This window comes from Glycine max, chromosome 2 (genome assembly GCF_000004515.6).
Source record: "Glycine max cultivar Williams 82 chromosome 2, Glycine_max_v4.0, whole genome shotgun sequence".
In the NCBI taxonomy this organism is placed as follows: domain Eukaryota; kingdom Viridiplantae; phylum Streptophyta; class Magnoliopsida; order Fabales; family Fabaceae; genus Glycine; species Glycine max.
Window position 1 is genome coordinate 42,679,702 of NC_016089.4, and position 25,746 is coordinate 42,705,447.

The 25,746-nt window shown below is 31.5% G+C and overlaps 3 protein-coding genes across 7 annotated transcripts; 1 reads left to right on the forward strand and 2 right to left on the reverse strand.

Annotated features, from left to right (window-relative positions):
* Positions 1-1,901: 1,901 nt before the first annotated feature.
* On the reverse strand, positions 1,902-6,969 carry LOC100789113 (zinc finger-containing ubiquitin peptidase 1). 4 transcript variants are annotated; one of them, XR_413284.4, is made up of 8 exons: positions 6,486-6,967; positions 6,330-6,381; positions 4,758-5,644; positions 4,550-4,661; positions 4,138-4,233; positions 3,946-4,060; positions 3,707-3,793; positions 2,266-3,592 (listed from the first exon to the last, which is right to left on the reverse strand). XR_413284.4 is itself a non-coding variant. In XM_006575325.4 (7 exons), exons 1-6 carry the CDS (start codon positions 6,548-6,550, stop codon positions 3,977-3,979), a joined length of 1,296 nt encoding a protein of 431 aa, XP_006575388.1. In that variant the 5' UTR covers positions 6,551-6,965; the 3' UTR covers positions 1,902-2,259; positions 3,946-3,976. The 4 variants fall into 4 exon arrangements, 2 of the variants coding, with proteins under 2 accessions (XP_006575388.1, XP_014624530.1); XM_006575325.4 differs by lacking the exons at positions 2,266-3,592; positions 3,707-3,793 and adding an exon at positions 1,902-2,259 and having other exon boundaries at positions 6,486-6,965; XM_014769044.3 differs by having other exon boundaries at positions 2,266-3,793.
* Positions 6,970-9,022: 2,053 nt separating this feature from the next.
* Positions 9,023-14,207, reverse strand: LOC100778254 (autophagy-related protein 13a). The gene is made up of 4 exons (XM_003519174.5): positions 13,892-14,207; positions 12,044-13,588; positions 11,786-11,967; positions 9,023-9,707 (listed from the first exon to the last, which is right to left on the reverse strand). The coding sequence occupies exons 2-4, from the start codon at positions 13,331-13,333 to the stop codon at positions 9,395-9,397; spliced, it is 1,785 nt and encodes a 594-aa protein (XP_003519222.1). The 5' UTR covers positions 13,334-13,588; positions 13,892-14,207; the 3' UTR covers positions 9,023-9,394.
* A 3,905-nt stretch (positions 14,208-18,112) lies between these two features.
* Positions 18,113-21,264, forward strand: LOC100779321 (RNA recognition motif-containing protein). Of its 2 annotated transcripts, none has more exons than NM_001255171.3 (6): positions 18,113-18,244; positions 18,818-18,988; positions 19,084-19,161; positions 19,613-19,774; positions 20,243-20,398; positions 20,743-21,264. In NM_001255171.3, exons 2-6 carry the CDS (start codon positions 18,831-18,833, stop codon positions 20,948-20,950), a joined length of 762 nt encoding a protein of 253 aa, NP_001242100.2. In that variant the 5' UTR covers positions 18,113-18,244; positions 18,818-18,830; the 3' UTR covers positions 20,951-21,264. The 2 variants fall into 2 exon arrangements, with proteins under 2 accessions (NP_001242100.2, XP_006574390.1); XM_006574327.4 differs by having other exon boundaries at positions 18,117-18,244; positions 18,801-18,988; positions 20,743-21,075.
* The last annotated feature ends 4,482 nt before the right edge of the window (positions 21,265-25,746 follow it).

A 25,746-nucleotide genomic window follows, 5' to 3' on the forward strand; every position in this document is an offset into this window, starting at 1 on the left:
ATCTAATAATTGGTTCGAGTTTTGAATTTATCCTTTTAAATCTGAACTAACTTGATGAGCTAGTTAACTATTTTTAAATTCAAATTAATATATTTTACATTTTTTATTAATTTTTTCCTCTATTTTTTAGATAAATTATATTTTTAGTCCTCAAACTTTTTGATATTTATGATTTTGATCTTTTTCATCAATTTTAACCATTAGGCGATGACATGATTGATCATCATGTTAACTCAAAAAGAAAAATATTCTTCTAAAAAATTGACAAAATTTTCATGAATAAAGTATTTTTTAAAAGGATTAATATTCCACAAATTGCAACAACATGAAAAAATAATTTGTTCAACATTGACTAAGTACAACACATTAATATCTTATCATTAAAGATTAATCAAGTTTACAAAATCTCAAATAATGTAATATATAATTTGTCTCAAGATTTAGTTGAAAGCCCACATGTTCTAGTAGTGTTATCATCTGCATATGCAATATCATCCATGCAATTAATGTGTACATAAATGCACGAGGGTCCTGATTCAATGAAAATTTTCTAATCAGACAAACATGAATGGCCTTATAGTCACAAAAATTTTGTCTACACATTATAGTCACACAATGAAATATCAATAAGTGTACGTATCAGCTATTTAAGTCTACTTGCCCGCTATAGGTCCCAACTCCTAAGAATGATAATAAGATTTGACAACGCTTGTATTAACTATAATAATATATTGAATTTGACATCTAATGGAATCATATTCTAATGTATGGATGAATTTACACATATTTGATCGGGTTTGTTTAAATTTATTTATTAAAAAAATATTTACTTAAATAAAATTGTTAATTTTTTTTAGTGTTTGTTTGAATTAGTTTTGCTAAAAAAAACATTTTAAAAAGTAAATCATATTTGTTTATTAAACAAGTATTTATTTTAAAATTTAGAAAAACTCATTTTTTTAGTTTGATTGATAATCTTAAATTTAAATTTTGAGTATATAATTGAGTTAAATATTCAGAAGAAAAAAAATATTATTAATAATAGTCTTATTCGATTAAAGTAAGATTACTAAATATATATGATTTACCTAAAATATGATAGATATCTATGATTTGCATTGAAAAGAATATTTCAAATTATCCATAATTGTATTCATCCCAAGTCCCTAAAACAAGGAACATGTAGAGTCGTGGAAGTCGTCCAACTCAGATGGAAATTACATGTGACTGCGTCCAGCACATAATTAAATTAGAATGACCAGAGGGTCCATATTTTCAAGATGCTCTATATGACTTGTGATCCCAATTCACAATATAATACATAATTTTAGTACCACAAATGTCGGGACGGCTCCAATGTTAGTATGTGAAACCGTGGATATGAAATCAAAGAAATATGGTATTTAATAAAGACACGCCCCTTGTCTCATTTTTTTTCATTTTTAATTGATATATTTTTTTATAATTATAAAAATACGTACCACTTAAATTTCATTACATTTTTTTTCTTTATGCATTTACTTCAACCCCTATCACTTAGGCTAACTCTAGTGGGTTTTCACTTCAACTCGAGGACAGGTATCGAGTTTATATAATAATTTACATATCATACTCAATCTATTGAATTAGATCCTTATATCTTGTATCTTAATGTACCATTGATAAGTGATTGAAAATATTGTAACTTGTATCTTAAATTCTCTCTTATATTAATTCTTTAACTTAACATTGATGTCTGCTGAACATTATGTGCTAACTCTATCATCATTGTGTTCATAACTGGGAGGGAAGGAATTAGTATTGTCATTTGGTTTCCAATCAGCAAATTTGTACTGGGTTTACACACGAATGGTTCAAGTGAATGACGTGCCTCTAGAAAGCATAAATAAAAGGCTAAACAACCACAATAACTCAAGGGGGAATCTCATATATTGAAATCCTATAGTTTGAGTAAAACTGTAAATTACATACTTAACAAAAATAAAAATTGTAAACTATATAACAAAAGTAACATTGTATTAAAATTTTCTAAAATGACTAGATCAAAATATGATATAATCTAAATTAGCTTTGATAGTGAAAGCATAAACTAATGCCCCAATAACAATCAGTGTAGACCATTTTCAAGAGGGTGCTTGTAGATTGTAGAAGCAGTCAGCAATGCCATATCTTCACACCCTCAGTTGTTTCCTTTATTGGCTCCAATTCTGGTTCCAATATTAACTGGTCCCGGCATATGGCAATAGCATGCTCAAGATCCTGAAATGTAACACAGCACGGAAAGGTATTAAACTTTTACTAGGGAAAATAAATGTTTTCATTGATTTGAATGATTTAAAAAGTAGTTAAAAATGTAAATATAAACGTTGATACAAGTATTATCAGCAGTTAATCAATTAACAAATGAGCTTAATCAAGTAAAAATATTGCATGAATCAAGTAATATCAGATGCAATAACCAAAGCAATGACTTCTTGTAAATTCATCAGTTGATTTGAGTTCATTTTCTTTCATTTTGACACATCCTCAAGCACAAACTATGACCTCATTCTAATTAACCATACTCAAGGTTATCAAATCAAGATTCAAATCATAAATCATCAGCTAATTTTGGAATCGTGAAACATAATTTGTATCAAATCATAAGCTTCAAAGACAATGAAAAATAACTTCAAATATGTCAGAAAGAAACTTTAACCATAAGTTTATTAGTGTTTAAAATAATAATTTTAAACTAGAAATAGATAAAGCAACTTAACCATAAGTATGATAAAACAAAGATGAGTTATATTTGAGTTTGTGAAGCTCCTAGTTTACACGAACCAAAACAAGACAATGAAATAACTAGATAGAATGCACGCATTGAATGAGCGACAAATAAAGTAGAGGAATAATCAAATAGGATAAGTTTAGAAGTGATCCTTGAATTCCTTTTCATTTAACAATTTAAGCTTATAAGAATTTTCAATTTCTTTCACAATAATTGATGAAAGAAAAGTAAAAAGAAAAAAGAAAAAAGAAATAATGAATCATTAAATCGTGTGATTTGTATTGATTATACGAAATTGCACTGATTCATTAATGGATTGTAAGATTCAAAGTCATTTGAGGTTTATCTTATGATACAAATCAATAGGTAGCCAAAATTGCCTAATCATATCAAATTGTAAGATTCGAATAACTATGATCATAGTTAATGCGCTATTTCATCTTGACACATCAACAAACATAAGAATGACCTTCTCATCCTATATTCATATATGTTTCGAAAATGCACTGCATTTCTGAATAAATAATGGAAGTTATTCTAGTACTAAAAAGTATAGGAGGCAAGTCTAAAATCTCTTAACGCCTAAATGTAAATTCAATAAAACTGCATACAATTGAAACCTCCTTTCTTTCCCCACACAGGTTCAGAATCTACAGTGCAATTGCAACTAAAATCCAAATCTGATGTGTTTCATCTGCATATATGTTACATGGATCACTGTTGCATTGGTTGGCCCAAGACAATTAGGGAAAGGAGCAAATAAAAGGCCATCGAAATAGGAATCTTAAGCATGAAGGAGAAGATCCTCGGTGAATTAAAATCCTGCTAAAGAGATGACAATTTCAACAAAACCTTACTGACAAGCAACTTGATATATTATTTTCAATAATTTCAAAAATTGATCCACATTTTCGAAAGGTGCAATTTGTAAATTACCTTTTCCATATGCATTGCTTGCCCAACTTAATAATGCAGTAGCAGTAACTAACTACGTATCAGGTTTACGATGTCTGAGCCCAAGACCTCAAGAAAAACAAAATATTTGCAATGAAGAGGAGATTGGGCTATGAGGAACAACAAACTATTTTTTGTCTCCAACTTCTTTGTTGTAATGAAATCATAGTCAGAAAAAATGACAATAAAAATAGTCATGTGATGTGAAATATAGATGGTACCTTGAATTAGCAAGGTCCTTTGTATGGTTCTTTAAAATTCAAGGAAGACGCTATCAATTGTCTTGAGTTTTTCCATCTCCTCCTCACTGGCAATTCCAGGATCAACATAACACAACTGAAATAGAAACAAGACCATCAAGTCTCATTATACAATGTTACAAGGCAATTACAAACTTCGGTTAAAAGAAAAACCTGATATTGTTGCTTCTTTAGTGTGTGCACTCCTCTTTTTATGAATTTCTGCCATCCAACTTTCTCCCTAAGTGATCTTTCTAGAGCAGCCGTTCTCTATAATGATAAGTCACAACATATGAGAGGATGTTATGCCACACACACAGAAAAAAAAAAAAAAAAAAGATAAAAAGAGAGTAGAAGAAAACATATCTAAACCTACTTCAAATTGTATATCCTTACTTGTAGAGCTCTACTAACCAGTTACCAGAAAGGATCATAAATATAATGAGTTGTCATGAAAATTGGTTAAGCTTTGTAATTTGATCCGTGTTTTAATTGGTCAAGAAGAACTCATATGATATGCAAGTACAGAATTACTCACATCCATCTAAATAACAAGAAAATAGACATTAGCATGCAAATATATTACATGACCAGGATCCATAACCAGGAGACTGTATTGTGGAATTCCAGACTGTTGATATTTGACTTGAATTCCAACTATTGTTCTTGAATGCCCATCATGTTGAAAGTACAAGGGCCTGTCCAATAAAAGCTTATTAGACTTAAAACACCATAATAAACACAATTTATTTGCTGGGTTAGAACATGTGTACTTAAAATGCACCCCCACTTACGTTTTGTCACTAATAAGAACACGCCTCTGGCCAAATTGAACTGTGTCTTTATGAGAAAAGTAGTTCCACACAAAATCCATAAGAACTCGATGACCCTCATTTTGTCTTTCAGTACTGTTTAGCACTCTATCACCACTACTTTCTTTATCCACAGTGTCACGAATCCGGATAAGAGAAGAACATGGCTTTGCATCTTGGCTACAACTAGCTTGAGCAACAGCACGAGACATATATCTATCCATTGGTCCATGGGTATTTGGTGCTTTCCTCTTCCTTGCATCATTAATTCTCACTAGCTCCTTTGCCCCTACACTTGAACTAGGGACAGATAGATAGAGTGATTCAGATTCCTTAGGACCAAAATCCACTACCCTCACCCGGAGACCAAAAGAACGCAAAAGGGCAGCACATTCAGTAGCTCCAATCCATTTTTTTGAGCCATAGATAGCATGGTTAAACTGATCCGAGCCAGGAGCATCAAAACCCCTTTCCCAAGCAACCTCAAGCCACCTCTGGAGTGATGGGATATCAGGAACAAACCCTGAACCACCATACATAGCTTCTCTTGCTTCTGGCCTTTGTGCCAATAAGTGTGAGCTAAGTATTTGAATGTTACGCCAACCACAACCCCATCCAACGTCCTCAAACGGAATGCTCTGGAAATGATCAACATATCCTGACAAAATGCTTCGTGAGTTTTCACCATCTGACTCCAAACAGTTTCTTAACAAGGCCATCAAACCCCTTTCAACCTTGTGAAACTCTCCCCTTCTCTGCAAATCAACCAAGCAAGAGATCTTTTCATCCATTTTCCATGCCCCATTATTTCTACCACCACACCAACTCTTACAATCTCCAGAAGTTGCATCAAAATGCAAGCCACTAACCTGAAGAATATGAAAAAACACAACAAAACAAATACCTATGTGCCATTCTTCTCTTGACAAACAGATGAAAAAGTGGTCCACTTTTGATCATAAATGTAAAAGGTTTGGCTCCTCCAAAGGACATATCATATGAGATGAAAGTATCTTACATGAGAGTAAGATGATTAAATCTGGACCTTATAATCAAATATGAATGATTAAGATTTAATATCATGTAACCACTTAAAAAGTCAGGTGAGTTTAACATTAAATCTTAACTCTTTCATAAGATATGCCCTCGCCCCTCTAAATGTAAAAGATAATAAAAACTTACTTCATCAAAAATTTACTTCCATTGATAATAAAAACTTGCATTTCAACAAAAAAAAAGGGGTAAATAAAAGATAATAAACTATTGGACTCTAAATCTACTTGAGCAGCAAATGCACACAAAATCACATTGTAAGCTCATGTGGGCAAAATTTACTTTCATCACCATCCACAAAGTGAACCACTTTCAAAAGGGGTTTAAAAAAAAACATTTTTTATTTATTTTTTGAGTTTCTCAAATAAACAGAAAACGAAAAGTTAATCACTTTCGAAAAGGGTTAAAAAAAAAATCAATTTTTATTTTTTGAGTTTCTCGGATAAACCAAAAAACGATGGTGGGGTGAAGAGTGAGAATGAGAAGGAAAAAAAGGGGTACCGAAGGAGAACGATAATTGCCATCGTCATTGTCGAAGTGGGTGTTTGCGTGCCTGCAATTGAATTGAAGCAGTGTCGTCACTGAGCATGTAATGTATCAAAGGGTGAAGAAACGAAGAAAGATGAGAGAGAGAGAGAGAGAGAGAGAGAGAAATACCATTGGATTTGGGAAGAAGGAAACGAAAGATTACAGAAAGGGCAAGTGGCTGAATCCATGTTCATGACATGAAAATTGAAGAAACGAAACAACAACGACGCCGAAACTCGAAAGCCTCTTCCTTTCAAATGTTAACGGCGGCAACTATATTTGTTAGCTTTTGCATCTGATTTCTAAATTTTATTTTTTTTATTTTTCAAATATATTGTTGTGATTTAATTTAGAATGTAATTTTCATCAAATATTAACAACACAATTAATACTATTTCCAAACATTGTGATTTGAGGAAATTTTCAGAAAGAAGTGCGTCACCTTGGCAGGGGAGGCACAGTGCAAGAGTTAAGTTTTAGGTGCGAAGGTAAGTTTTTACAAAGTAAAAAGAAAAAAAAAATAGTAGAAAAAGAAAAAAGAAAAAAGAAAAAAGAAAAAAATCAGCCATTGATTAAAATTTAAAAGATCTAACGGTTTCAATTGCTTTCGCACGGTACGTACCTTTCAAGAATTTTCCTCTCGCACCGTGCCTCCCTTATGAATTCAGCCATTGTATTTTTTAATCTTAGAACTTGTAAAATTAGATAAGATTTTCAGTAAAAAAAAAGTAGATAAGATTTAAAATTAAATTTAATAATAAAATAATAAAGAATTCAAATTACATAAAGATGAAGGATTCGGAAAAGAAAAGAAAACTTCAAAATCAAGTGGAATGATGGTGTTAATGTGATAATTGATGTTTAATTAATCATTAATTGGAACAAGTTTTGTTATGCTAGGATGGTTAATTTCTACTGAATTTTGGATTATCTTTGATTGAGAAATGTTTCTTATTGACCGAGATTATTCTCCTCTATAGTGTAATTGAGATGTCGTGAATGTTGATGAATATTTGTAAAGATATTTTGATGATTTTTTTTTATATAGTAAAAATTATGAGGAAACTTTACCTTAAGCTACCTAAGAAGGAGGGCACTGCACTTAAGTGAGGAGATAGAACATCCCAGACAAGCAAAGGCTGAGATTGATGCACTCCATAGTTAGCTAGGAAGATACTAAGTTACATTATTAGTTTCCCCACTAACACACGACAAAGAAAAGAGACAATCTCAATTTATGAGCTTTAAAATTATGCATATAAGATATGGGGTCTAACTCTTTTTTTAATTAATAGAAAGATCAGGAGAGACAGACATGACCGAAGCTAAAATGGTTCTATTTCTCTCCTAGACCTCTCTTGTAAATGGAGAAGATATACATGTTTATATAAAGGAGGGAAAACCCTAGACTCCAAGATTTCATGTGTAGCACCATTATCCAATTCACAACATATATGGCAAACATCATGTTCTCAAGCCAAATGAGGATCAGACAAGATAGCTTTATGTTATGCTTTCTCTGCGTCCCCTATGCCATCAAAAGATTAGAAACCAAAAATCCAACCAAAAGACTAGACTTTCTCTTATAATTTTTTATAGATCGAATATTTTTAATAAAATTAATAATGTGTTAATTAAAATAAATAGTGTAATACTAAATGGATACAATGGAGAAGCTTTACCAAAATATTGAAAATAAAAAAAAAACTAATTAACTGTGAACTCAAACACGAGTCTTTTAAAAAAAATTAATTCTAACAAGTTAAGTCCTACGAAATAAAATAAAATTCTTTATTTTTTAGAATACAAGAAATTTTCTATTTTTCTTTTGTAATATATATGGTTTAATCCCTAAAATGTATTTTTTTTAAAAAAAAAAATAGATCAATTACTTCTCCACTTTTTTTCTTCTTAAAATCCCATCAGCAACGTCCACTATGCGTTAAAGGTCATTTTCTTAACAATGATCTGCCATCCACGTCCAACAACGTCGACTAAAAGACAATTTTGACAAAATAATTCCTTTGGAAAATAATAGAATTGATGCCACGGAGCAAACGTATGGTGTAAGACAATTTTGTTAAATCCTTATGAAAAATAATTGATTTGATGCCACAAAGGCGACGTGTGGTGTGGACATTGTCGAAGCAAATCCTTGTATTGCTCCAAAACATCTTGTGTGGTGAATCCACTTTTCAATCTTTGCTGGAAAAATCTTAATCAAGTTACTGATTTAAGTTGAAACTTCAAAGGCAAAATGGTATTAAATGATGGTTAAATATTGATTAATGATTATAATTTGACTAAATAGTACAGTATGTATATATTTATATATAATCAAGTTTGAATCTCTTAAACAAGATCACAAGATTTAATACCCCATTATAAAAAGAAAATAAGAATAGGAGATCTTGGTCTCTAAGTTCGAACTAATAAAATCATTAGCAAAGCCAGTAATATCTTACGTTCAACATAGTTGTCCAAAATATTCATATTTTATACTTTAGTCCAATTATAAATTGTCATATATGCTAACTTCATTAATTTTTATAATAATTATCTTAAAATTTATATCTAATGTAATTTCTTATTAATCGACAGTGTAGTGCATAGAAATTAAACTTTTATAAATAATATGCAATAATTTCGAGACATTAATCAGCTAATACAAATAAATAATCAGTGACTGATTATCTTAAAGAAGCCAATATACATAGCAGTGTTTGCCTGCATGCATCTTTACAAAGAAATTCAACAACCTTTCTTTCAAAACACCAGTAGCATTGCCAAATAACAACTAGGCATGCAAGTTCCTCATTTCATAACTACAATGTCTATTAAGATTGAGAGCAGATTAGCATAACTTTGGTCATTATATAAAAATGGTGTTTCTAGCCAACCAACATTCAGTCAGGATATGTACACAAATCCATTGGATCTTTCTCTTTCCCAAAAGAAGTGTTTGTTATGTAGTATAACTGTAATTAATTAGTACCACCCTTTAGTCAGCATCACCTCCCTCAACTATTTTAGCATGCTTAAGCTTTATGTTTGTCCAGGATCCTAGTGCCACTCTTGGAAAGAAGAAGGTCTCTCATCTCTTTGTAACCCCTGAGCTCTTCGAGTGCATCCGCTGTCTTTCGAGGCATGAAGAATCCAGAAGCAGTGGCAACTCCTCCCTCAAGTTCAGCCTTTGGGGAATGGGATGAATAACAACTTGGATCTTGGCGCAATGGAGGCGCTGTCCTGAGCATGTGCACAAGAACACCAACTTCAGCATCTTGTGATTTTTTTCCCATTGGCAGTGATGTTGAAGTGATCTCTGCAGCACTCTTCACATCCGCATTCTGACTGTTTATGCATAAAATAGTGCAAAAAGGAGAAAACAAAATAACATGATTAGATACTAAAGTACAAATCATTATATTAGAGAAGATTAAATAAGAGTAATGTGATTGTGATGAAACAGAATTCCCAAACATCTAGCAATTTGCCCATTCTGTATAATTTCTTCTTCCAATTAAACATACTAATAGAGAATATACAAATGGCCATAAGCCATAGCATAGCAAAACATAATCCAACAAGTTATCATTAGTTCCCAAAAGCCAAAAGGATTGGGTTAATAATAGTCAAAGGCTTAGAAAAAAAGGAACTCTGGGATCATATTACCAGCAGATAAATGACATGCAACTACATGTTCCTATTATCGTATAGCAAGCCAGCACCACTCTACAAGTTGCTAAAGTAGAATCCATCATGGTAAATTTGAGGTGTAGTACTGGATACCAAGCACTGGCAAATCTAGCTGGAGACTCACCTCCTCCCTAGTACTAATATATTAAAAAGTAAGGCAACCAAGAGATATCAATGCTTTTGAGCAAGGTTTTAATTATCGGTCGCAGTCACGTTGCGATTTTGTCGTGTTTGTTGATATCGTAGCAAGCGGACAAACGTGGCCCCAATTGCGGTTGCAGACAGTTTAAAAACAATGTTGCAGCCCAAATCACGGTCGTGGGCTGTTTTTTAAAACCTTGCTTTTGAGCAATCACAAATTTTCTTGGTGCGTAAGCAATCATATGTTAACCGAACCAAATAAAAACTAAAAACTGCCTAGTATTTTTTTGCAAGCTATTGGATCAAAAAGAATGACCATTAAAAGCCATGTTCTGGCAGCCACATGCAAGTCAAGAAATAACTATACCATAAAAGACGGTGTCAATCTCTCTAAAATAAGATGATCTAATATTTAACAATAAGTAGGGCTCATCTATATTTAGAGAAATAAAGAGGACAACCATCCTGTTGTTCTCAAAATATACCAGGAGATCCCAATTTTATCCACAGAAGTACAAGCAATAGGTTTTTTATTAAAGTGGATGGACAAACAGGTGAAAAAGGTATATCCATCTAGGGATATGAATGTCACTAACTACTACTCTGTCAAACTTTTTATCTACAACCAAACTTGCCAGGGGATAAATTAGAGATTTAGTACGAGACTATGACAAACTTGGATTTTGGGGATGAGCTACTTGCTCACAAAAATAATTTTCTGGTTTTCCTGGGATTTAAACTCTGAAAACACCTCTGTATGTAAAGCAAAGAGTTAATATATGAAAGTTTTATTCTAATTATATATGATTCTGACTCTTAACTTTGACAGATTACCTAAAACAGAGGAATCTATTAGATCAGCAATGAGAAACTTCAGTTATTTATTCTTCTGAATTCTGTTATAGGAATTAAGCTCTTTATAATCATGAAGTCTTTTTTATCTCTTAGTTTACAGGGCTAACATAGACCACTTGTTTGAATTAAAGAATGTTAGGAAGTATTCTTGGAAATTTTTAATTACCTTATGCCCAATTACTTTGACTGGAAGAGGATTGTAGAGTTATAAAATAAATCTATGATGATTAAGAAACCTCCACATATGAACTTTTCTATTAATTAATTAAATCTTAATTTTAAAACCTATCAGAATCTCAGAAATAATGACAAGGAAACATATCCAGAAAGTTCCACAAAACAAATCCATAATATCAAATAATATTTTGGTCTTTTTCTTATTCATTAGCATTCCATGGATCAATAGGGTTTTTGTCCATCAAATACATATGTCTAGAACCTGGTCAGCGACTCAGCATTCAAAAATATCTACTGAAAATGCAGATTTTCTTTACCATTCTGAACATGTAAGCAGATTACACTAACTTCAAATGTGGCACAGGTTACACATCCATTATAATCTTTAACAACCAGGAATGGTTTTAAAAATTATAAATTTGTTATAGGAGGCATTGCTGAAATTATCATGGAGGAAGGAACTTTGCCAAAAGTAAAACAGTGATCATATCATACAAATTCACAGTATGCTTAAAGATGCGTATGACTTTAGCTGTGAATGATAAAGTCTATCACAGTACCTAGATTGAGCATCCGGTGGATCAACATCATCAACATCAAAAGGACATGAAAAGTCACCATCATCCAACTCATCCTGAAATGATAATCTACTTGAGGTTCTAGAAAATCCAATGCGTGGTGAGTCACTTGAGGATAACAATCCTGAGAACCTCCCAGAATCTTCCTTGCTATCTCTGACAAACTATGAAGCAAATACAAGGATTATCAAACAGACATTTGATTTAAACTGTAGAGTAGAAATGAAGGAACAAGGTTACCTTTTGACCAGTCCTTGAAGCTTCTAATTTCCTGAATGACCTGATTCCAGATGGAGACTCTTGTGATGAGCCATCAGTCCTTCTGGGGGATAAAGGGGGCAGAGAATTTCGACTAGGATCTGAAAAATTAGGAGAAAGATTTCTAGAGCTTTTGCCCATTACTGAATGAGGTATAGTAACAGGGGCTGTTTCAGAGCACATGCGAGTTTTCATTGGATTGCCACCACAGAAGTATGTAGGTGGCGATGGAGATGGTGAGGGTGAGAATGGAGGAGAGAGTTGATACTCATCGTAACTTGGAGATATTTGCCTATTCTGCATCCGATAGTTGTGCAATCTGACACCGTAACTATCAGTAGGTGGGGATGGATAATCATATGGCCTGGGAGAACCTCGATACACCGGCGGGGAGCCAACATGAGGATGGTTCTGTACAAAAGGTGCTGCTTTATGGAAGCCACATGTCCAGCTATGAGGGCGATCAAGTGGCATAGAAGACGGAGGTGCTTTCCCTCTTAGTGGAAAGGAAGTGGCACTAACACCCTTATCCAAGACTGGGAAAGACCTCAAAGGGTCAGTATTAGGGCTTCCAACATAATCAGTAATTATTTTTGTTGGCAATGAAGCTGAACACTCTAGGTTGAAATCAGATAGCACAGTGCAGTAGTTCACAGATATACAAAGGCGGCCTGGAAGGGCCTCAACAGGAGTGAAATTATATTCTTCTATCACTCCCCCTTCTGCTCGAGAGAATGGATCACTAAAGGAAGAGACCTTGTAAATAATATCAAAATTACAAATATGACTAGATGTGCTTAACTGCTTAAATATCTTATAAGCCGGGAGAAGCCTCATTTGAGAATAAAGAGCACGGAAAAGCACTATTGACTTCTGGTATGTCTTCTTGTAAGAGCTAGCAATGTCACTGGTTTGAGGAGCCACCACACGAGGACAATCATACTGAACAACCCACCTCTCTATAACCGTCTCAACAGAAGAGCCAGCCTCTTCATGAACAAGTATAATGTCAATTATCATTGGATCCATCAAATTCCTGTGCCAGAAGTGCAAGTTATCCAGAGCAGAAGGCCTATCACCTAAAGCCAAGTTAAACCACTTGTCGCTCCTCTTCACGCGAGGACCCATCGACAAGTCACCACCGCTTCTATCATGCGGGCGTAACAAAGGTACCCTTGAGTCCAAAATGATGTGCAAGCACTTCAAAAGAAATTGATGAACAATTTGCTCCAATTTGCCCAATTCAGGCTGCACATTATTATGCAAATCCATCCTACCCAGAGGGGAAAAAAGATTCAATTCCTAATTAAAAATTCCCCCCTCCACCCAAGAACATATCTTTACCACAAAAAGAACAAAATCTACCACTTGTCAAATTCATAAACCTCTCTCTTCAAATAGCAAACTCCACAAACACACGAGATAAAGACCAAATCATATACTTCTCACAGCATCACCACCTCAGTGATCACCACAAGTGAAAAAGAACCCCATCAGCATCAAGCAAAACCTGAATCTTGGATCACTCTGGTAATGCAAAAAACAACAATCAGCAAGCATGTCCACACTCATCACCAACAAGCAAATTCCAACTACAATGCAGATATACACACCCCAATGAAAGAAAAATCAATTGGACACACAGATCACATGGGGTTTTTAAGCAATCAGCAACAAACTAACACAACTTAATAATTTTCCAAAAAAAAAAAAAAACATCATCATCATCATCAAGAACAACATGGAGATCTAAGAAAGAATAAAGAATGAATTTTTATCATGTGGGTAGCACCAGAGAATCTCTAGAAAGAGGGAAATGGAAGAACTCACATGTTAGGTGAAGCGGAGACGAAAAAGGGGGTGATGGGTATGGTGGCATTGGAAGAGAGGCGCCATTGGAGAAAAGAAAAAGGTTGCGTAGAAACACACAGTGCCGTAGCGTTCTCTCTCTTCAACTCCTAATTATTATCATTGTTATTGTTATCTAATAAATTAATAACAATTATTAACAATGATATGCTAGTGTTTATTTTAATTGATCATGTTTAATGCTAGTAGTATTAGTTAAAGGTATATGATATGAATTTAGATTAATGTTGAAAATTGCAGGCACGAAGATAAGAAAGATATTTCTTTCTTAACCTCAGCTTCTCTCTGTTCTCTCACTCACTTGGCCAAATTTATTATCCAAATTCCAAACTCTATGATTGATTGGTGCTTTTTTCATTTTTTTTTCTTGGTTTTCTTTTTCGAAAAAATAGGACTGATTCTGGTTGGTGGAGTGATGGTATAGATTTCACCTTGCAGGGCATATAACAACAACAAAAGATTATTTGGATTTTTTTTAGGTTATTTTGCGTAAAATTAAGGTGGAAATTTGTATTTACACAATTTTTTTATATACAAAATGTACAATAAAAAAAGGAAGAGTGTGTCAAATAAAATGGTTGATGTAAAATAATAATTTTAAAAGTATCATAATAGTATTAAGTAGAGTGTTAGTATAACTTTTTTTAGATTACAACTATCTTCCATTATTGAAATAAATCTAAAATAATTTTGTGAGTTGATGAAATTGTTTTATGGTAAGGTCTCAATTTCTTTTCTTTATTTGTGGTGAAATCTCAATTTTCTTTCTAAAATGGAAATAGGAAAATATATAATATTGTGTTATTTTTCCTCTTAAGGCTATCTTTTCCTCTAATTTTTTATAGGTTAATTTTTTCTCTAATAATAAATAATTTCTAATTTTATGATTATTTTTGTTTGTCTGATAGAAGATAAAATCTTTCTCTTATCTTATTTAAACTTGTTAGATTTTTTGGTTCTAAATAATTTATTTGATCATCCATCGAATACGGATTTTTAACACATTAGTGTTGATAAAAAAATTGAAATTATGAATTATGAGATACTTTGGATTTGGAAGGAGAAACCCATATATCATAGATATTAATTGGATTATAATTAAAGGGTAACACATTTATCACTTTGGTCTAGAAAAACAATTATGACCTTTTGACTTTATTAATTGTTGCCGTAACACTGTGCTAGAAATTATATTCACGCGAATGCTCCTGGCTCCATTTCTCCCTTTTTATTTCTTCTATATGAAAATCAACAATGCACACTCTGGGAGGATGTACGTTGGCATCGGATTAATTCCTAATTATTTTTTTCTCTTAAATGATATAAAAAAATTGAGTTATATAATTAATCTCTTAAAAATGTATTTATTTTTTTCATAAAAATTGAATATAGTATTTTCTTTGTGTTGAATGATCAATTTGAAACAGTTTTTAAAATTTTAAAAATGACTTGACATGATTCCTAATATTTAAGAAATTATTTTTAATCAGCCAGAAGATATTTATAGATAGATAATAAGGTACAAGGATTACCAAAGAGAAATGTTTAAGAAATTATGTATATAACTTCTTTTTCATTTTAGAGACAATATTGCTGGAGAGAAAGTAAAGTAATAATTTAAGAATAAAATTGATGGTTTTTATTCTTTATATTTCTATCCTGGTATTAATAGTTAATTATTGATCCAAAAAATAAAATATCTATTTATCTACTTTTGCATTTTATATTAAAATAAATAAAAGTGAGGCTTTCATTTTCTTCATTCTCTCAATTAAACAACTATAAGATTATCTCTTCTTTCTTTTTGAAGCATACTTCGCATATTATTTTTACAATTAGTTAGTAACTATCTCAATCAATTATCTTAATCTATCCTCTTTTATCTATATATTTAAATTAAATTTTAATCTTTTAAAATCAGTAATAAATAAAATTAGGCCTCGATGTTCTATGATCTATGTTCCTATGCAAATGTTAAAATTAGTTCATAACATTGAGACTTTTACCTCCTTGTCTTCAACATTATCTCCAATATAAACTCTGAAACCATGACAAATGTCTCTATGATCTATGTTCCTCGATGTACCCTATGTGGTTGTTGGCTTGTTGCATCACTAAGGTTATGGTTGTTAAAAAAAAGTAATCACTAAGGTTATGGTTATGGAGAATAAATTGGATTTATTCCTCAGCATGATCATGGTATGGCTTGTCATTCTCACTTTTCATCTCAATATTTATTTATTTGGAATTATGATTTTATAATATGCATGCCAACTTTTTTTAGGGGGGGGGGGGGGGGGGGTTGAAAAGCACATGCCAACTATTATTATATAATCTTTTATATAGGTGAAATATATATTACAGTTCTTTTTAAGAGAAATATATATTACAGTTAAATATGTTCATTTTGGTTTTGTCTTAGTATGTCTACGGTCTACTATTCATGTAATACTACGATTATATGATGGCTAATACATTTGATATTGTTCAATTAATTGCTTTTGGAAAAAAAATGGGCGAATATAAGGCTACCTCTGTTTTTATTTTATCAGCCAAAAACAAAATAAATATAGTACTATTACTTGGGAATAGGGGGGTATCTAACCCACATACAAGACATAAGAACCAGTGATCAAGTTAAACAAGGAAAAGAAACATATCCTCCTATCCTTTCCTTCATAACTCGTTACTTTTTGTTGAATTTAAAAAAGTGTAAATGTTCTCATCATATAGAAGCTTAATCCCACAAAAAATAAATGTTCTCATCATATAGAAGCTTAATCCCACCTACTGTTATAGTTACAGTGAAGCCAATTACATTAAGAACATCTTCAATGGGAGGTGCTTCTATGATTTCTTAGGCTAAGAAACGGTTTCTTATGAGTTCTTCTACATTGGAGCATAATGACATAGCAAAGTGGATTTCTTCATTGCTAAGAATAGTTTCTTATATAAAAAACTCTAATGTTTGGATTTCTTACGGTTTCTTGTATTAGAATAAAATTCTATATGAATTTCTTATTAATAACATGACACTGTGGAGACCACCAAAAATGATGCAAGAACCACAAAAAGATGATTAAGAAATCCATATGAGTTTCTTGTATTGAGATGCTCTAATATCCTACTACCTTCCAATTAGTTGTTTGCACTTTTTCATTATCCACATTAGCTTTATCATTTAGTGTGTGTGTTTAATTTATCATCTGAATGAACGGACACACATTTCAAAGTAATATTATATAAGAAATAATATTTTTTTTTTGCTTTTGGTTTAACCCTAGTTTGAGAGGTATAGATTGAGGAAACAAACATGTAGCCTTATACAATCTCTCGGGTGAGTTGAAACTATGTCAGTCTATGCAAGCTCCCCCTTGTAGCTTTCCTTAACTCCCATTTTTCCAGCACCCAAATAACAACAGATAATCAGTAAATTTTCATTTTAGAAAAAAATTACATCAGTAAACAGCATAATTCATGGTGTATATCAGAGAAATCATATCCCTCTGAGACAAGTCAATGGTTTTTTTTCTAAATTGAGACAAGTAAATGGTCCTTATATAAGTATAAAATAGTAGTATTTTTCTTCTTCTAATTAAAGAAATATACGATAATTTTTAAATGTATTAATTTAGTGTGAAGCCTATTAATAATGAAAATAAACGTATTTATTGAACTAAACCATATAAGTTGTACCATTGGTTAAAAGATTATTTTTAATTATGAGTAGTCTCATTATATTTAACCATCACTTAAATCAATAATTATATGGATATTTTTAAAATAAAATTTTTAAATTTATGATAATACTATATTAACTAAAATGAATTGACTTAACTATTTTTATTAATCTCAATAAATTAACTGGGACTACCAAGTATATATAAGATCCAACTATGTATTTTCTTAAGTGGGACTACCAAGTCGACAAACTAATAAATTTGTTATTTATTTATTTTAAATAACCAAATAAATACGTATATGTAGATTCTTGCAAACTCCTAAGCCATCTTTTCGTACCAAATAACACAACTTTTATTTATTAATTAGTTCTTAACGTGTTAAGATAAATTTTCTATTCTATTATTGTATCAATAAAGTTTCTCGTGGGCCGAATTAGTATTGGGCCCAAATCCACTTCTTCTTCTGTCTTAAATAATTGTGTGTTTCGTTAACGATGCCATCAAAAAATGGTATTTGTATACACGAAACGACGGAGACTAAATCTCTAAAACGCTTGAAACCCTAAAACTCTGTGTCCTCCGCCGTTCACATCATTGTCGACGTTCGTTCAGTTGCTCACACTCTCAACAGGTGCGTGCCTCTGCCTCTTCTTGATTCTATTCTCAATATCTGGTTTTTTAGCCTTGCGAAATTTGGTGTTGTAACTTAAAAAAATGCATTTTTAAATCTTAATTTTGTAAGATAATCCTTATATTAGATTGGTATCAACTCCCTAGTTAGTTTTTGGCTTGAATTTTGTAAGAGAGAGAGAGAGGGTTTTGTTCTGTGATTGTTATTGTTTTTTTATTGTAGTTATAGGCAGAAGAGAAGAGGGTTTTTGTAGATTTTTTACTTTTTTTTTATTGGCAAATGTTAGTTTGTTTGTTTTGTTAGAAAGGTCAATTGAGGGATTCGATCCCGCGACTTAACTCCCTCCCTTATCCCTTCATCCTTCCCCAACCACTGGGCTAACCTTATATCTCCAGAGGGTTTGTAGTTATTTAGAGAGAGAGAGAGAGAGAGAGAGAGATAGGTGGGGGAGTTAGGCTTCAAAGACGAATTGCAACCATTTCCTATTAGTGATAACGAGAATATGGACAGGTTATATGTGATAGCAATTTAGTGTATGCTCTCATGCTGGTTATAGTTTTTTTGTTGGTGCAGAGAAGAGAAGAGAATGAGAGGAAGGAGCTATAGTCCATCGCCTCCTCCTCCACGTTACAGCAGAAGAGGAGGAGGGAGGAGTCCCAGCCCTAGGGGCCGCTATCCTCCCCGTCCCCGACAACAAGATCTCCCTACCAGCCTTCTTGTTCGTAACCTTCGTCATGACTGTAGGTACACATGGACTCACACTCGCCTCTCTTTCCCTTCCCTTTACTTGTACCTTATCTGTATATATCATTCCAACGAACGAGTGAGCAATTTTGCAGGCCTGAGGATCTTCGCAGACCTTTTGGTCAATTTGGTCCTCTCAAGGACATTTACCTTCCTAAGGATTACTACACTGGGTGAGTTACCATACTCCCTTCCCTTCTTTCCTTTTCACTCCTCCATGTATCATGCATTCTCTATCATATTTTTAAACAATACAGAATTTGGATTCAATTAGGGTCTGTCTTTTCTTTGAGACTGCTACTATTATTATAATAGCCAATTTCTTAGGTTTAGCAGTGATTTAGAGTTTTGAAGACATCAATCAATCAAGTAAGTAGAAGATGTTATTGGTAGTGAAGAATTCAAGCTATTTCACTTTCATTACATTATGAAGATGTTCCAAGTCTTGAAGATTTTCCACTCATCTTTAAACTGACACAAAGGTCAGCAGCCTAGTGCTTGCTTGCTTTATTATCCCACATCATTGGGGCACGTAAACTGCGCACACTTCTCATTACCAATTTCCTCTCTAACCCTACTGCTCCCTATTCTCATTCTGCTTTTGCATTTTCCTTCTCCTTGCAGAGAACCCCGTGGCTTTGGTTTTGTCCAATTTGTGGATCCTGCGGATGCTGCTGATGCCAAATATCATATGGATGGTCAAGTTCTTCTTGGTCGGGAGCTCACTGTTGTTTTTGCTGAAGAGAATAGAAAGAAGCCAACTGAGATGAGGACAAGAGAGAGAAGGTACTAGGATCTGTCTTTATCTACTTTTCTTGCCACTTATGTATTTGACTTTTGACTAAATTACTTTGCTTTCACTTCTGTCTGATCTATTTTCACATAATCATAGTTAACCTGAACACTGACTAGGTTCTGTCAGCATATAGATCTTATTATCACAAATGATTTTATTTGTGTTAACATTTCATTAGGGTGTTCTAATTTGTCCAAAATGACTTTAAACCCTAAAGGTCCATGTGAATGAAATGCCCACCAGAAATTTGCTCTTTGGAAAGTAGTGTAGATATTGTTGGTGCTACTGTCTGTTTGTTTCCTAATGTTTGGTATTTTTACCATTTTCCTCAAAGGGTTCTTGAAAAAAAATTCTATATTTTAACCTTCATTTATTTTCTGCCAAATTTTCAGTTTCTGCTTATTGCAGCTATGAGGTCAGGTGAAATTCTGATTGTCTATTTTTATGTCTCTTCACAGGGGTCGATTTTCTGATCGTAGGAGGTCTCCTCCTCGTTACTCTCGTTCACCTCGCTACTCTCGTTCACCTCGCTACTCTCGGTCTCCACCACCACGTCATAGATCTCGTTCTCACAGTCGTGACTATTATTCTCCTAAACGAAGGGAGTATTCAAGGTATGTGGCCTGTAATAATCGATAACTAAAAATTATTTTTGTTATATGTAATTGTTTTAAACGTCATTACTTTTGATTTGGTTCTTATTTAACACACGAAAGAGCTGGTGTTGTTAAATAGTTGTAATATAGGCCAGTGGACCCTGTTGTGTGGTATTTGTTTGAGTTTGTGCCATGGTGGACTATGGTTATGGATATGATTATCTCTCCAAAATTTGTGGTTGAAATTTGATTACCTTTTTGTTGATAAGGCCTTTGATGCAATAACCGGCTAATGTGGGTGGTAAAGACCAATATATCTGAAGTTAGTTTTGCACTTGTTTGATGCATTTCCTGCTTTGTAGATCTGTCTCCCCTGAGGGTAGAAGGTACAGTCGAGAAAGATCATATTCACAGCATAATAGAGAGAGGTCATTCTCACGTTCCCCACCTTATAATGGGGGCTCAAGGAGCCGTAGTCAGAGTCCAGCAAAGGGCCCAGGCCGGAGCAGGAGTCCGAGTCTGAATCGAGATGAAAGGGAACCAGCCCGAGGTAGGTCCCCCAGTCAGTGAGCATGGGATAAGACTTGTCCTGGACTATTATATGCTGGATTTGGTCTTCATATTGGGCAAATTACTTCTGTTTAATGTTGTCTGAACTCTGACACAATGGAATTGGATTTTGGTTTGTTGTTTCATATACCAGTTATCTTTGTTGCTTGAATTAAACATGGTGGGTAAGTCTAGACCTAGTTATATTTTGATTTTGAAATTGATTACTATTTTTTTATCTAATTTTAGTTGGATATTGAGACTTTGCTAGTATTTTCTATTTGTATGTTTTGGTATTTTTAAATGTGGCTGATGGTAAGAAATTTGTTCTATATATATTCAAACCAATGTTGGTCATATTTCTTTTTATCAAGAAATCGAAGAAGCTATACAAGGTTTTTGCCGGGTCTATTCATATGATATCTAATCATATAGATCATATAGATGGTTGGTATCTAAGATAAGAAAATTTATGATACCGATGTAAATTCAGGTCTTTCATGGTTTAGAGAAAACGAAAATCATGCTGATGTAAGTTTTGGGTTGTTAGCACTTTTTTTTTGGAAAAATGTAAATTATATTAAACCCAAAATGATACAACAATAAACGGGGCATATCTCGTAGCTAGAGAAAATCAAAAGCCTCTCTAATACAAGAAGGTTTATATCAAGATGCTAAAACAAATGTAACATGTGCGCTTGTCTATACGTAAGAAACTTAATCTTGCTAATAACCTCTATTACAGAAAATTAATAATCTTCAAAAATTAGCTTGTTCCTAGATAGTTAGATGCAGTAGACTATAATTGTTATAGTCAGATAACGTAATTTTCCTTGAACACCTGATGTGGATCTGTCCCTAATTAAAGAGTCAATAATGCGTTGTAAAGAAGTGAAACATCTGCAGAAAGGAGTCAAATCACGAATGTGAGTTCCGTCAGCATTTGATCAATCACTACCATCAAACCAAACCCTCCAATTCCTATTCCTATTGTGTCATGGCATCAAACTAAAACTAGCCTTAATTAGAACTTTGTTAAAAGTTTATTGAGTATTTGTGGGTTGATTAGAATCTATTAAATAAGTTGGGATCAAAGCTTTTCTAAAAGTTCATTAAACTAGTTGTCTTTGTTTTGGTGTTTGGTTTCCCGCATTCCGAAAAATTGAGGGCAAAAGATTTTCATTACTAAGTTTTTGTTGATATCTAAAAGGGATTTTTGATTTTATCACTATTATATTGTTATTAAATTAAATCTAATATTTATGAAGTAAACAAAAAATTGAATCTAATATTTTACTCTGTATACCATAAGTCGGACGTGTTCATACAAATTTTAATTTGAATGTAAATATCTAGGGCAAAAGATCTGAAATGATTTTAGAATTATAAGTTTTTAAAGGACCTTATTTTGTAAGCATTCAAAATTATAATGATTAATCAAAATAATAATAAAGAAATGATAAGAAAATGATTAATTAAAATAATAAGAAATGATAAGAAAAGCAAATTATATAATCTGGTTTATTAACGTTGTCACTAAAAGTATACTATTTTTTTAGTTCTAGACTGATTTTGGTGATTTAGATACACAGTTTGGGGAAGTTTTTCCTAGAGACACTAAAAAAGAACTTTTTTCTAAATTTGAATGACTAAACTGTAAATTTAAATTTTGGGATTAAAAAAGATGAGGAGGAATTAAACTACACGTGTAATTTTAAAAAAGTTGCACCAAATAGGATCGTGTATTCTATTTTAATCCAACACTTTTTATAATTTTACTTATAAACACTCTCTTATTCAATTTTATCTCTCTAATCTCAGTTCTATCAAGCAAGCTCACACCACACCTCTTGCCACCTTCTCGACCTTTCAAGCATACATCCTAGCATATTACGTCAAATTCATCACGTAAGTTACAACATCGTTTGTTATCTTTCTATTTTTTTTTAAAAAAATTTGTTTATAATCTCAATTCTTGATTATGTAGGCTCTTTCTCCACTGCTCTATTTTCCAATTTCCCTCTAATTTCAATCATATGTTCGACAAAGTCTGGGCTTCGTTAATAATCCACAAGGTAATTAGTATATTTAAAGCATACTTGGCAGAAGATAAATATGAATTTAGGAATTAGTGTGGGTGAGGAATCTGTACCCCTTGATGATGTACAATACCATTGATAATACCCATTGTCTTGAGATCCTCATCTATCATGCGATTGAGTGCAGGCACACTACTAAAATTCACTTAGGCCTAATAGAATTGACCATTGATATTAGGAGATCAAATTAAAAAAAAGAGGAAGATCATGTGATCTATTTAAGTAAACTAACTGTAAACGTTCGGTTGAAGATTGGTGGAACTTCGAAAATTTGATCCCTACTAAAAAAGATAGATCCCAAATTTGAAAGAAAAAACATATTTAAACCTTAAATAATTGATCTATAAATAAAAATTATAAGAGAATTAAAAATAATTAAAAAAACTTAAAAATTATAAATACTCCAAATATATTTTTACTAATTAAATTTCATATAAAAAGAATTATATAAACATGCTCATTTCTGTCACTTCACACTAATTTATTACTTTGACAAAAAAAATTAAGAAGCACCTTTTTTATGAATCGAAAACAACAAAAATACAACGAAAAAAAATGCTGAGATCAGTGCTAAAATAGTAAATATAAATTTATAATTATTGAAATTAATTTTTTTGTAAACTTTATGCTTCATGTGTTTATTTAAATATAAGAAGATAATTTAAGTATATAAGATATTTAAAAAATAAAATAAATTATTTACCGGTTTATAATTTATTATAATCAATTCATTGTAAATAAAATTTTCAAGTATGGTCTAATTTTTTAAAATTAAGCATATTAATTGTCAATTTATTTTACGAGAGCTATTGTTATAAAATAAATTATATCAAAATATTATAGTTTATTAAAGTAATTTAACATACATTTTCCTTATATATTTTTTAACATTTACATGAAAGAAAAGAGAGAAAAATATAAAATTATTAACCTAACTCTAAAATATTTAAAGATAAGAGTGTAGTTTTATAGCACATAATCATAATAATGATTTTAAAAATAATCATAATAATGATTTTAAAAATAATGATAATAATGATGTGAGTAATTTGATAATTGTATAAATAATATATTTATTATTGTTGATATAATGTTAATATGTAATAATTTTTAAATGTATTTATTATTAAAATTTATTTTAAATTTGTTAAAATAGTGTATTTTTTATTAAATAGATACAATTGTTAATTACTTTAAAATAATATTTTAATGATTTTAAATATATTAACTTTGTGATGTTACCTCATGGCATCACTCTCATTTAACATGATTAAAATTATATAACATTATTGTTATCTTTATCAAATAAATGAGAACACCAAAATAACACTTATGGGGGGATGAGAACGAATATTATTTTGAAATAGGCTACACTATCTTAATTTATTAGTTTTCTCAATTTCTATTTAATAAATATATAAAAATATTAATAATAGTAAATCAAAAGGCACTAAATCATTATTATCTTTTATACAAAAATATATAAAAGATTAAGTTTTAAAAACTAACAATTCTTCATTAAAGTTAGACGTAGAATTATATCAACGGATAACTACATTAATATTCTCATTTACTTTTCTTTCTTGTTTTATTTTTGTCCACTCAAATAATATATATTGATGTCTCTCATCTTATATATGCGACAATGTAGTGTTAGATTTTAAATTTGTCTTATTTGTTGTAACCAAGTGTCTCTTATAGTCATCCAGATTGAAGAACCAATTTCATATATGTGATTTCTCCATTTCAATTGCCTTATTATTATACAATTTTTTCTTTATATAAGTTTTTTAATGGTCCTAATGTTCTTGAATTTTTTTAGATATTATTTTTAACATTTTTTTTGGAACACCCTTTGATTTTTTAACATTTCCAAAAGTACTTTTTTGAACACAAAAACAGTATATCAGAAAGTAATTTTTGAAATGTTAAAAACAAAACATTTTTTCAGAAAACGCAATCCAGAATAATGGTTATTTACGTCATGGATATAAAGGGAATATATATGATAATAGCAAAAAAAAAAAACAAATGAAAGTGTAGTTAGTAAAAAAAAAAGAATGGATATACCAAAAACCTTGAGTAGTTATACATCTAAAACATATTATATAACTAATATAATGTGTTTATATAACTAAAATATTCATACAATTTTTTGTTATTCATTGTATAACTAATATATATATGATCAATATTTTATTTAAGTTTATTATTTATTTTAATTTCAATTACTTTAAAGTCTTTTAATTTTATTTTAGTTTTTTTAATTTTGAAAAAAGCCGTCACATAGACTAACAATAGCTACGTGATATTATATTTCTATTTATTTAAATGCATCCCACGTGTTTTTTTCTCTTAAAGTTACGCTGCATTGAAAATATTTTCATTGCCTAACCACTTACATATGACAAGGCAAAAACAACTCTAAATCAATAATAAATTTCAAAACTACTGCTTTTTAACAATTTATTTATAATTTACCTCATTTTAGTCAATGAACCATAGCATAGAGGACATGTGGCCCTAGGACGACATTGAATCAGATGATCTACCACTACCATACAAGGATAATGTTGTATTAGATTTTCACTTTTATTTAAATATTAAGTACCAATTTGCAAAGTAATTAATAGTAATTGATGCAATTACGAATAAACTATTTTATGTCTTATACTACCACATTACTAGATTCGTTGATGGCGTGGTGGCTTCTCCATT